General features: G+C 46.9%; 1 protein-coding gene across 3 annotated transcripts in view; it reads left to right on the top strand.

Annotated features, from left to right (window-relative positions):
- LOC147701804 (myosin-10-like) overlaps nucleotides 1-13,357 on the top strand; it is a 633,212-nt gene that overhangs the window by 422,990 nt on the left and 196,865 nt on the right. For all 3 annotated transcript variants that reach the window (XM_086930428.1, XM_086930427.1, XM_086930429.1), the window contains exons 12-13: nucleotides 2,196-2,314; nucleotides 4,842-4,994. In XM_086930428.1, the coding sequence (XP_086786554.1) occupies nucleotides 2,196-2,314; nucleotides 4,842-4,994 (272 nt within the window). The remainder of the gene's footprint in view (nucleotides 1-2,195; nucleotides 2,315-4,841; nucleotides 4,995-13,357) is intronic.

Genomic DNA, 13,357 nt, shown 5'->3' with positions numbered 1-13,357 from the left:
TGTGCTTAACATGCCACGTAACAGAATATTGTAACAGGATTTAAGACGTGTCACAATGGAGTGCTGTAGTATTGCGTCCTCCCAGTGAGGCACCAGGCTCAGTACACGTTGCTGAACAATTTGAGGAAATAGTTCCTCGGCAGTCCAGATGTGTGAGAACATGTCTACTTGCTGAGCACTTAACAGACTTGAGTGAAAACAAAGAAAGGGACAATGGGGGTGTCCCCACTTAAGATGGCCTCTTGTGACATTTTTCCAAATTAATGTACAAACAACTTTATCCTACCTAAAGTAGCACAAAGTTTGTGTCTGTGACTGGTCCCAGCAAAAAGGAAACCTGACGTAACCGTAACCAGCTCCTATAGCACACACGTGGACGGAGGAAAATATGAGCCCAACCTCATTAGATGTCTTACATTCAAAAAATGAAATCACCTGTCCATGAATTTCAGTGTTTTCAATTGTCTGCTTTACATGAGATGCCGTATGTAGGTATTTAAATTTAGATTGTTGTATAGCGCCATGGTTACCTAGTGCTAGTTTTGCAGAATGGGAGCACATGGCTGATTGTTACAGGGGTAATCAGCGGAGTATCCCACAGCCACAGGCGTGCATATTCTGTATGCCTGACCTTAAGATGGCTGCTAAACATCTTCCCACCTCATGGATGGTCCGCATTGGAGTACAGGAACTACTGAGGGAGGCACGGAACACGCTGCAGCACGGTCTGAGGAACCAGCTGGACAAGCGCCACGCAACAAGTACTGCCTTGATGTTTGAACTACGCTCAGGGTCACGGGGAATAGTGCTGCAGATGGGTCTATGACGATGCCCCCTGGGCAGAAACCATGAAGACTGGGCTCACCGAGGAGACTGAATAACATGGCCGATGCCCGGTGGAGCTGTTTAGGCAGCTATAGAGGAGTTACGCTTTGGTTCAATCCCTCTGCCACCACCTACCCAGCCGGACATTGGACATCGTTTTTTCCTTGTCTCCCCGTTGTGTTTCCTTCCCTCTCCCGCCTCTGTGTTCCTGTGGCTACCTCCCCTTTCCAGCTTATGCGTTAATATCTCTTGTTATTATCTAATCACTGTTTTTCTCCTTTTGTTTATTCTTGGCTCCTGTAACTCTTGTAATTTTGTAACATGTAACTCGCTGATCCTAATGTAAAGCGCTCTGATACCTCCGTGTCTAGCCAGCGCTATATAAAACTCATAATAAATAAATAAATAATTCTCATTTCTGCGCCACCAAGTAAAGGGACTTTGTGTTTTAATGCTATTAAAATCTTTATTTCCATCACATTCTAAAATTACAAAAAAATGTGCTTTGTTGTTGCTTTTTTAACAGCTTGAGTGTTTACAAAAAAGTGACACCCTCCAGCCTTTCCTTTCACAGTCTCTGTGCCGCAGTAAGATTGCCACTCAAATTTCAAAGTGAAAAGAGTTTGTAAACACCAATCCTCATGTTAAAATAATAAGCAGCAATTTTCAGATGACGTAGCCTGGCATTTGACCCCCCCGTCTTTTTTTCCAAAATATCTTTAAAAAAATTTCCAAATGAAACGAAATTATCATAAAAGGATTTGTGCACCTTTTCTCCCTCGTGTCCCCCCTCGATCACCCCGTTCATCCCTTCACTTGGAAATATATACTATGTTCATCAGACTCGTGCCCATTCCACCTCATAGCTCGAAATCCCATAAACTGGATCCAATTCCCTGTCCTTTCTTTGTTCCTATCTTTCGTTTGTGCCCTTCGCAACCCCTCTAGTCCATTGTTGGACCCCTCTGTATTTGAAGCGCAGCAAATGTAACACGATTAATACAGAATTGAAAGGCCTCTTTATTGCTTGGACTTTCACAACCGACTAAATCAGCTTGCCGCTCACAGTTTGGGAAACACTGTAGTAGAATTAGGGTCGACCTAGTATTTTTTCCATGAGTATCCTCTTCAGCCATTAAATCCTCATTGTGTGGAGAAGCTGCTCACAGTGTCACTCCACTCATGTGGTCACACCATGGGGATTTCGCTAAGTGTTGCTAGCCTGCCATTGGCAGAGATTCCAGAGTCATGCCTTCTTATAGAAATGTAGGCAGACCTATTTGATTCATTTGGATTGCAGAACTTTGCCATCTTTAGAAGTGATTTGCTTCATGTGTGATTTTTGTCTGTTTGGTGTTTCTTCCACCTAGCTGCCCAGAAATTGTGCCATCTCCTTGGCCTCAATGTCACGGAGTTCACCCGGGCCATCCTCATGCCAAGGATCAAGGTGGGACGAGATTATGTACAGAAGGCACAGACCAAAGAGCAGGTGAGTGAGGGAATGAATGGATGAATGCATGCTTGTAAGGGGCCGCCAGGCCAGTGAAGACCACTTGCCTGCATTTGAACTGACCTACATCCCGATGCCGGAGGCTTGCATGCTCGCCCTATCCGACCAAGCCAGCACGACTGACGGGCCCTCTGCAGCGGAGAAGAGCCCTACGCAGGGGCACCCGGATTCCCTGTCGGTCCACAGCCAACTGGTAAAAAGCACTCGATCGGCTGAATATTATTATTATTATTATTATTATGATAATAGATTAATGTTAAACACCTTCTTTGTCATAACGGGCCGCCTCCACACTCCTCCACTCACACTAGCACCATTCTCAGAGCTGCCTCACTGCCTTTCTTGGACTCCATAGTCAATAAGTCTTTATTTCGACACAAGTCATAAAAGACATCACGGTAAAAAAACAAACAATAAAAAATCCAACATTTCATACTTGTTACGTCCTAATATCCCTAAAGACAAGGGAAAGTTCATAAATTAAACTATTCAATCATTGCTTTGTACAGGGTGATCCAAACACAATCATTAAAAAAATAAATATACTAGAACTTAAAATTTTTATAAACCAATTTAAAATTTGTTACATAGTTAACAAGTCATATTTTCTACTATAAAGCCAGGTTAACACACTGCAGTGTACATTAGTTTCAATTTATCTCAACGTATAGTCCACATCCATTTTAGAAACTTTGCAAGTGCAATAACCATGCTGTCAGTGCAATCTGTTTTTAGGATCCTAAGTGCCACAGTGCCACTATGGATGCCTTTCTGTATACATATTGGTCTAATCCATTTGTGGCGCGTGGCTTTATATACTGGGCATATAAACAAAACATGAGCTAGAGTTTCAGATTGGGCTATACAAAAAGGACACTGATGGTGATCTTTATTAATTGACCACTTACTTGTGAATGTGTTGATAGGAAGAGTTCCTACCCTGTATTGATGGAAAAGTTTCCTATCATTGGGGATGGTGATAAGGTCCCAATATCGCTCATATACAGGGATATGTTTTTGTTCCAAAAAAGCCCTGGTAAGTGATGCCTCAGTATATTTCTGAAATTCCCTTTGGGTTATATTCGCCCAATACAGCTCTTTAAGGGCCTTTCATGATGGAAAGATATTTTCTAATGGGTTTTCCCAAAGTTCCTCCATTCCTAAGGCTTTATATTGCGACTTGACCTGTTTAAACCATAATATTTTACCCCCTGTGTCCATGTTTCTGGTTTCTAGGAGCGCTGAAGCATAGTGAGATAGTTCGGGCGTAACCCAAAGCCGCCTCCAATATGCAACTGATCTAAAGCTAGCTATGTCCTGAATTTTCTGACAACCCAAGTCCATATACAGCTGCCTTTCTTGGACTCCCCGTCTAGTTGTAAATGTAATGTAAATGTATAGGCATTTATATAGCGCACTACTTACCCGTAGGGTCCCAAGGCGCTTCGACCGCTGCAAAACCCTTCCTGGCTTCCCTGAGAGATGGTCCCTTAATGGGTATCTCCAGGGTGAGACCAGGCATCCCCGGCGGTCTGGTGGGGCCGTTAGTGAAGATGAGGCAAGCTAATGCCCAGAGTTGCCGAGTGTGATCGCTGGTCAAAGTGGGCACCGAGGCGAGAGAATTATCGAGTCCGCTGACCCTGGTTCAGAAACCTGCCGCGCCGGGATTCGAACCCTGGTCCCGGGCCGTCCTCTGCTCTCGGGTCTGCCGCCTCTAACCAGTGAGCCACACTAGTTCCCTCTTTGAAGGATGAGCTTGACATGCATCCTCCCACCAGGAGCAGCTGGTGTCAGGGAAGAGGAACTGAGGAGGCATGGGGTGGGTGGGCTGACTACGGACGACAATACAAAAGTAGAACCATAAACAATAACTTACCTGCCGCATTGCGCTCTGCTGCTCCTCTCCACTGCAGACACAGACTCCCCTGCGGCGAATCCAGATGATGCTCTCATGCTGCTGGTGGCATGAAAACAGCATCAGGATTGGCCTGAGCGCCCTCGTTTTGCGCTCCCAGAGAGACTGGGAGCCTGTGCCTGCTCTCTCCAACCAAGCAACGCAGCACGGGTTGGAGACAGCTCAGTGTGGTGGTTGGTTTAGCCGTCCTAAGACGCCAGCCAAACCGACATGCACACTGACACCCGTGCCCACCACTCTCTCTGCCATATCGGAGGAGCCACTGTCTTCCGCATTAAGCTTCTACATATTTTGAAGTAATGACCAGATTTAAACAAAACTCTTATCTCTGTAGCTTACCTTGCTTCTTTCTCACCCAACCCTCCTGGCACGGTTACACTGCGTAAACGCTACACTGGTGGCATCAAATGACTTCGTAAGTGCTCTTAAGTAATGGTGATTTTATCCTGTTGCCTTTTCTGTTCTGAACATAATGTGCACTTTCATTAGAAACATGTAGTGAATCACTTGATTGTAAGACAATATCCTGTAAGATCAAAAGGCGAGCCCACGTGTGTGGCGCATGGTCTAACCTCTCCCTGTCTTCTGTAGGCGGACTTTGCTATTGAGGCGCTAGCCAAGGCGCTCTACGAGAGGCTCTTCCGCTGGCTGGTTCATCGCATCAACCGCGCCCTGGACCGCACCAAGAGGCAGGGGGCTTCCTTCATCGGGATCCTGGATATTGCTGGATTCGAAATCTTCGAGGTAGCTGCTTTGGGCATCTGAGAGGCTTGGTTTCTTCTAGTGCCTTGCATTTGCCTTTCACTTCAGCCTTTTGAGTTTTCATGCTTCTGTCCCTCCCCTGTATGTAGATCATCTTGGCTTCTTGTTGTCCTCACTTCACTCTTTTCCTTTTCTCAGAATTGAAAAAACACCCAGATATGCACAGAGAGTAGTAGTACTTGGGGAAAACCAGTGGTATTGCATGCGATTGACTCAAAGTAGAGGGCCTGCTTGTATTTTTCTGCATTTTATATGTATTCTTTTTTTATTGCCTATATATAGTGAACAGCATAATCTTTGTAAGGCCCTTCAGAGCACTTTCACCTTAAGAGTTTAATTACATTTAAAGAAATATCCATATCTGTAGGTCTTCCCATTGATACTCGCGCCTAGGTGCACAGGCCTAGGTCTCCTTGGGCTCGTTCTTCGGCAGATCTTGGCTTAATTTAAAACATATTATGATGCCCACAGTGTCCCAGTCCTTCCTAATCTCTTTTCCCTGAATGGCTAGCCGAGTGAATAAAAGCAGCTATTTATCATACTATAACCCATAATAGATGTCCATCCACTGCTCATATGTGCTTGCCTAGAGTAGATAAGTGGTGTCTAAAGGAGGGCACCATTGTAGGGCTTTCAATCCCCACAGGCCTCTTGCAGCTTCATTGCAGCTTTCACCTTAATATTGAGAATTTTGGGGCTTTAAGAAGCATTTTATCTGTTTACTGTGGATGGCTGAAGACTGGGGAAGATCTCCTCCACGTGACAACTAGGCAGGGGTTGTGTCAAGGCTACCAAGGCATTGGAAGGGTAATCGGTCCTTCACTGACCACACTGTAGGGAGAACCTCGTTGGAAACATGATGTCTTTTCAACATCATTGGCCATATTCTGAGCAGCCTGAAAAGGAGTGTTAAGGTAGGTTGAGGCATTTAGGGCCGGATGTGTGACTGTTTTAACAGTCTCAAATCTTTGTTATTTTTTTTTTTTTAATGTTTTATATAATGTTAGCTAGACTCATAGGTATCGGAGCGCTTTACAGTGTGACGAGCAAGGCAATAGTCCTTGGCTCCAGGTTACAAACAATAATAAAATAAGGAAAGTGAAAAGTCAGTAGCGGAGCATACAATAATATATACAAAGAATCAATTGTAGGTATCGTAGGGAGGAATATCTGAATGAGGTCATAATGAGTAACATTGAGGGACCAATAAAGCGCTGGATAGGCCGGATCCTGAGGTATCCGAGTGTTGTACAGAATCAAGAGCTGGAATTTTTAATCATAGGTTCAAGCATTCAGGGACCCTGAAGAGAAGGACACACAGGAAACGAGACCTATTGCACTGTGTGAGGGTGAGGTGTTGAGGGTGAGTGAGGGTGGGGGTGAGTGAGAAGTTGAGTGTGAGTGAGGTGTTGAGGGTGAGTGAGGTGTTGAGGGTGAGTTTGAGTGAGAGTGAGTGAGGGTGAGGGTGAGAGAGTGTTATTGTGAGTTAGGGTGAGGTGTTGAGGGTGGATGAGGGTGAGGGTGAGGTGTTGAGGATGAGTGAGGATGAGTGAGTGTGAGTGAGGGGTTGAGGGTGAGTGAGGGTGAGTGAGGGTGAGTGAGGGTGACTGAGTGTGAGTGATGGTGAGTCAGGTGTTGAGGGTGAGTGAGGGGAAGGGTGATTGTGGTATTGAGAGTTAGTGAGGGTGAGGTGTTGAGTGTTAGTGATGGTGAGGTGTTGAGACCTATTGTGCACTGCACAGTGTGGGTGAGTGGCGGCTTGCGTGGGTGAGTGGCGGCTTGCGTGGGTGAGTGGCGGCTTGCGTGGGTGAGTGGCGGCTTGCGTGGGTGAGTGGCGGCTTGCGTGGGTGAGTGGCGGCTTGCGTGGGTGAGTGGCGGCTTGCGTGGGTGAGTGGCGTTGCGTGGATGAGTGGCGTTGCGTGGATGAGTGGCGTTGCGTGGATGAGTGGCGTTGCGTGGATGAGTGGCGTTGCGTGGATGAGTGGCGTTGCGTGGATGAGTGGGGTTGCGTGGATGAGTGGGGTTGCGTGGATGAGTGGGGTTGCGTGGATGAGTGGGGTTGCGTGGATGAGTGGGGTTGCGTGGATGAGTGGGGTTGCGTGGGTGAGTGGGGTTGCGTGGGTGAGTGGGGTTGCGTGGGTGAGTGGGGTTGCGTGGGTGAGTGGCGTTGCGTGGGTGAGTGGCGTTGCGTGGGTGAGTGGCGTTGCGTGGGTGAGTGGCGTTGCGTGGGTGAGTGGCGTTGCGTGGGTGAGTGGCGTTGCGTGGATGAGTGGCGTTGCGTGGGTGAGTGGCGTTGCGTGGGTGAGTGGCGTTGCGTGGGTGAGTGGCGTTGCGTGGGTGAGTGGCGTTGCGTGGGTGAGTGGCGTTGCGTGGGTGAGTGAGTGGCGTTGCGTGGATTTGGCTTTGAATTTTTCCCCATGCTCTGAATACACCTTAAATGCTGGCTTAAAATAAAATCAGCAGCCTTCTAAATACTGAGATGTGTCCTGTTTGTAAGCACACAGTTTTTTTGCAAGTCTACTTAGCAAATGTAACCTTCTGGAGTTAAACTGATAGCCCAGGATAACAGTGTTGTCCCCGAAGTATTAGGTCGGGCTAGAGCTTTAAGGAGAGAGGGAGGGAGAGAGAGAATGAGAGTGAATATATGAGAGAGAGAGAGAGCGAGAATGAATGAATTTGTGTTTTTAATGTTGAGGTGCGGTTAGGTCACTCTGCTGTACTCTTTCTGCATTTGGAGTGTGGGAATGACATTTCTGTATTTCCGTTAATAGAAACACGCTCAAGTCGTAGACCTCTTGAATTTCAGTGGCTGTTTGTTATTTTGTACTAGAACACACTTTGTTGCAGTCTGCTGGCTTATTACACACTTTGGCCGTTCAAAGGATTGGAAAGCACTATACTGCAGTAATGTAATACAATTGACGTAATTCATTTAACATCGCTGGCTTGTGAGCACTTTCCACCTTCACCCTCTTGCCGGTGGCCTGCTCGGGTGGCGTGCAGTACAGGAAGAAACAGTTGGCGAAGCAGCTGCCAGCTCACGACTAGGACCCCTCGAAATGCCACGAGTTGTCCCCCGGCGAGGTGAAGCAAATGGAGCAGTTTGTGAGCAAGTACAAGCACGACGTGCTGGGAGTGGGGGATGTCAAGCTCCCAACCGAGGTGGAGGCCCAAGCAGCGGGGAGGGGGAGGAGAATTGCGACACGGCGGGCAGGGGAGGGGGCCGAGAGGGGAGAGCTGGTGATGAAATCAGTGCACAAGGTAGACTAACACAGGGGTGGGGGGCAACACAGGGGCGGCAAGAGAAGCACATGATGAAAGGAAGAAGGCAGAGTGTGAGGAGTGATAGCAGCACGGTGTAGGGGAGAAAAGCTCATGACAGAACAGTAAGCATGGGGAGAAGGGCACAAGAGTGAACCACAGAGGGCAGCAGAGGGGGGCATGTGAGGTGAGCATAGGAGGATGAGAGATGAAAAGGACACGCGCTTCAGTGTAGTCACAGCAAAGGATCCCACACGAGCGCGTCTTGCAGGCCACAATACAAAGTTAGAACGAAACATCAGGATGTCAGTGTATTTCACGCAATGCCTGCACGTTGTATCAGTCAGGGGGTGTGTTTCGTCTTACCTTCCTATCCACTCGGGGATCACGTCTGCACGCACCACGACACAGAGAACAGGAATAAAGGACAAAGAGAACAATGACGAGAAAGAGGCTAAGAAGGCGGCAAACAGAGAAAGACAATGGAAAGGAAAAGGTAGGAGACACAGAAAAGAGGGGAAGACACATGAAGCACGAGTAAGAGATAGAGACAAGGTGGGACATGACTGCGCTGCCCTGGTGCGTAGTCCAGCTGTGTGCAGACAGACACTAAGTCACTGCCACGGCAAGATCCTGCGACACCGTGGGTGGATCTAGATGGGCATCGTCCCTCCCACTGGCGAAGGCCTGGGATGTGTGTGTGGCATGATGGCGGGGCGGGAGGGGGGGGGGGATATCAAAGAGCCATCCTTAGGCGGCACTGCGAGGGCCCCCACCGAACAGGGGCTTCACCGCCAGACAAGCACGTAGAGGCCGGCATCCAGGGCTCTCCCTGCTACTGCCAAACAACCAGCCTGCAAGGCCCAGCAAGACTGAAATAGAACCGGGGGAGGAGCCCGCTATAAATAGACGGAGCATGCTCGGGGAATAAGGATTGTTCATGCAAACAGGCAGCGAGAGAGAGGGAGAGTCTGTGCGTGTGTGTGTGTGTGAGAGAGAGAGTGTGAGACACAGGCGAGAACGGTAGAGACGAGCGGGGTAGGTAAGAGGCGAGACAGAGAGAAGAGAAAGGCATCGGAGAGGCCCTTCCAGAAGGAGAGAAGAGGAGGAAGAGATTCCGACCGGGTAGAGATGGGAAAAGGATAAAATAAACAAACAAGAACGTTGCTCACAAGCAGAAGATATGGAAATGTGTGCCAGGGGACTGCTTAAATAAGATGCTTTGTATGTGTAAATGTGCTGTTTCGAAATGGAATCAAACGTGGACAGAAGGAAATGAGTGTGTACACAGCTCCAACAAGCCGGAGGGAAGAGAGGGGAGGGGGGAGGAGAAATGCGACACGGCGGGGAGGGGGCGGAGCGGGTCAAATCAACAAACAAGCCGGAGGGAAGAGAGGGGAGGGGGGAGGAGAAATGCGACACGGCGGGAAGGGGAGGGGGCGGAACAGGGGAGGGGGCGGAACGGGGGAGGGGGCGGAGAGGGGACATGCACGCGCCCGTGACTTTTAAGGTCAATGCGCATGCGCATAAGCTTAATGCGCATGCGCATTGACCTTAAAAGTCACGGGCACTGCAAGGAATCGCCACGATTCCTTGCAGTGCAGATAAAGTGTGGATAACTCGCAATACTCTCGCCTTGCTCGATGCGCATGCGCATCGACAGGCGAGACCTAAAAAGGCAACATATTAACCAAGGTATGAACAGATCACAGTAGCCTAAAGATATCAGGTTCAGATTGATTCAGGGGCTCCTGTAATTGTTGAGGGGATGGTGTTTCAAGTCTCTTTTGAAGCCAGGGTAGGAGGGGTTGCAGCGTATATCCCTTGGGAGGGAGTTCTAGGTGCTGGGCTTATTGCCTGAAAAAGAGCGAGTCAGAGTGGATTTCCTTTTTAATTTTGGAGGTACGAGGAGAAGAGCGGTTGACCTTCTCAAAGTTCTGGTACTTCCTGCTCTTGCGAGCTTGTAGTCTAAATAGATAGGGGTCTATGAGTGCAGTGCTTGGTGAGTGATGCAGGCAGTCTTGTATATGCACCTTCCTTCGATGGGAAGCCAGTTTAGGGACTTGAGTGCAGGCGTGATGTATTCATACCGTTTGCAGTCTGTAATAAGCCAATCTGCCATGTTAAGTACTGAATTGAGCGGGGCGAGGAAAGGTTTTGGAGTTCTGGTGAGTATAGCATTCCCATAGTCCTCCAGTTTAGAGAGGACCAGCCACTGAACTACCCATTTGAAATCGTCTGATGGGATGAAATAGTTGCTTTTTCTGAGGTGTTTAAGTGTGTAGAGCACTTCTTTGGCTGAGTTCTTGGTATGGTTCTTTAGTGATAGATCTTTGTCCAGGGAGAAGCCTAGGGATTTAGCCGAGTCGGATAGAGTGAGCAAACAATTTAGGGCTTTGAGGTCAGGGATCCAGCCTTGGATTGGGGGGGTTGTTACTTTTGGGGGAGAATAGAATTATTTCCGTTTTGTTGGGGTTCAGTATAGATGGAGTAGAACCAGGATTGAATCTTACTCCGTGTGATGTTAAGATGAAGGATGTCGCTGTGAGATTTGATTTTGTAGTAGAGTTGTGTGTCCGCGTAGTGGTGATAGTTGATGCCTGCTTGTTTCAGGATGATTGTAAGGGGTTCCATGAAGATGTTAAAGAGAGAGGGGGAGAGAATTAAGCTTTGCAGAACACCAAGAGAGGCCTGAGTTGGGTTAGAGAGGCAAGATTTCATTTTGATTTGTTGTGTTTGATATTGGAGGTAAGACGTGAACCATTTTAGGACTGTGCCATTGAAACCCGAGCATGTCTAGATTCTAGTAAGGCTGAGTGGCTGACTGTATCGAAGGCTGCTGAGAAGTCCAGTAGGATGAGAAGGCTGGCGTCTCCATTTTCTAGGGAACAATGAATGTCATCGGCATTGTTGAGCATGGCAGTTTCTGTGCTGCAGCCTTTCCTGAAAACAGATTGGAAAGAGTCAAGGAGGTTGTATTCGTCTGTGTCTGTTCAGTTGTTGTAAAACCCATTTCTCCTTGGTTTTCGCTAGCGGGAGGTCAGAGATAGGGTGGAGGTTGTTGGAGTCGTTAGGGTCGGCCTTGGGGTTTTTAAGTATAGGTGTAATTTGCCTTAATTGAAGGGACTCAGGTACACACCCTGAGGTAAGGGAGGTATTAATGATTTTTATCCAACACGGGGTGATCATGTGATTTAGGTTATGAACTAGTTTTGCCAGAAGCGGATCTTTGGTGGGGTGGTCGTTTTTAATGTAGAAATGATATTGAAGACTTCGAGCTCCGTCAAGGGTTTGAAATTTGACCTGTTGGCTTCGTTTTTCAGTTGGGAGTTACAAAGGCTGTCCTCAATTCCAATAGGAGTTGATAGTTTGTTGAAAGACTCAGGTGATTGTGTTGTCGTGGGGAGAGGGGTGTCAATAAAAGAGATCGACCAAGGATGAAGGACAGTGACTTCAGAGAAGGATTGATAATTTTTAACGATTTTGTCTGTGGGGAAGTTGGCAATTTCGTCACATCGTTCCTTAGAGGCATTTATTTCATGTGGGGCAGCTGAGGTTTGTCTTTTGACAATGTTAAAGAGTTCTCTGGACCTAGTATTTGCCTGATCACGTTGACTATGAAAAAAAGAGGCTTTTTCTCTGAAAATGTGCTTCTTGTAAGCTGACCTAGCCATTCTCAGGAGAGTTAATTGTGAAGAAGTGGGGTTTGCCTCCAAGTTCTATCTGCTGGTCCAAGTTGCCTTCTTTCGTTGTTGAGATCTGTGTTAAATCAAGATTTTGTTGTTTTAGTATGAGTCTTGCAGCTTCGTCGAGAGCTTCAGTTATCGCCGTTTTGAAGTAGGTAGTGAGATTGTTTGCGTTTTGGTAGTGCAGGAACCGTTATAGTTGTACATGAATTTTTGCCTCAAGTTCATTTGCAGGGACGTGTTTGAGGTTTCTGGTCCATAGCTTAGGTTTGTTAATTAAGATCGAGGGGGGTTTGACAATGGTCTTGATGTTGAACAGAATAAGATGATGGTCGGACCAGTCACTGAGCACAATGCCCTTAAGGGAGACAAGTTTATTGCTTGAGATGATAGCAAATGGAAAATTGGGCCGTTTGCGACCATTAAAAAGTGTTGTAGTATGTACAAACCCTATTTTCCTAGTTGGTAACCCATTACAGACTCGCAAAATAGGGTTTGCAAGTCGCTATTGGGAAGGGGCGTACCAAGATCATCCCTTCCTAATAGAGAGTCGCATGGAGATGTATGATTGTTTTGCGACTGCAAATGCGGCTGCAAAACAATCTCAGTTACCACCAAGATCAAATTGGTGGTAAGCCAGCCGCAAACGGAATGGGGTATTTTGTGTTTGGCAGCATGAATAGTTTTTAGAGCAGACAGTGGTCCCACAGACCACTGCCTGCCCTTAAAAAACAAAAAGAAAACTTTTTTTTTTTTTTTTTAAACTCATCTTGTTTTCTGTTAAGGAAAACTGGCTGCATTTGAAAAAACACTGTTGCCTTATTTCTCCAGCATGCCACCATCCCTGTGATTGTAACCCAATCCAAATGGATCGCAAATTGTGACCTGCCTCATGAATATTAATGAGGCATTCACAAACCCATTGGGAATCGCATATAGTGTCTGACACACATTAGTACATCCCGTTTTGCAAGTCGCAAATTGTTTCATCGTTTGTATTCAGCCCTGTTTTTTATTGCAGTTAACAAGTAGCCTTTTCAAGGCTAGTAACTAAAGGGGAGGGGGAATCAAGAAGAGTCTCAAACTGTAAAACTGTATTTAGCTATAAGTAATTTTTGCATTGTGGGCAACCTTTATTCTTTGCAAAGAGTTAAGAAGTCTAGCAAAATGTGATTAGCATCATTTAATTTAATTGAGAGTTTGTGGTAGGAGCTAAATTGTACTCTAAGATTCCTCATCTTTGGAGTCGAAGGGAGGGATTACGCCTAGAGTAGGAGGGGAATTCAAGTGCAAGGATGGGGTACATCCTCCACCGAATCTAGGATAAGTTGTTGATGTGTCCAAGGGTGGGGCACAGACTGTTTATGTCTGAATTAATCTAAAATATTAATGTTCCGG

The sequence above is a fragment of the Lissotriton vulgaris genome, chromosome 7 (genome assembly GCF_964263255.1).
Source record: "Lissotriton vulgaris chromosome 7, aLisVul1.2, whole genome shotgun sequence".
In the NCBI taxonomy this organism is placed as follows: domain Eukaryota; kingdom Metazoa; phylum Chordata; class Amphibia; order Caudata; family Salamandridae; genus Lissotriton; species Lissotriton vulgaris.
This window is presented reverse-complemented; position numbering and strand designations above follow the sequence as displayed.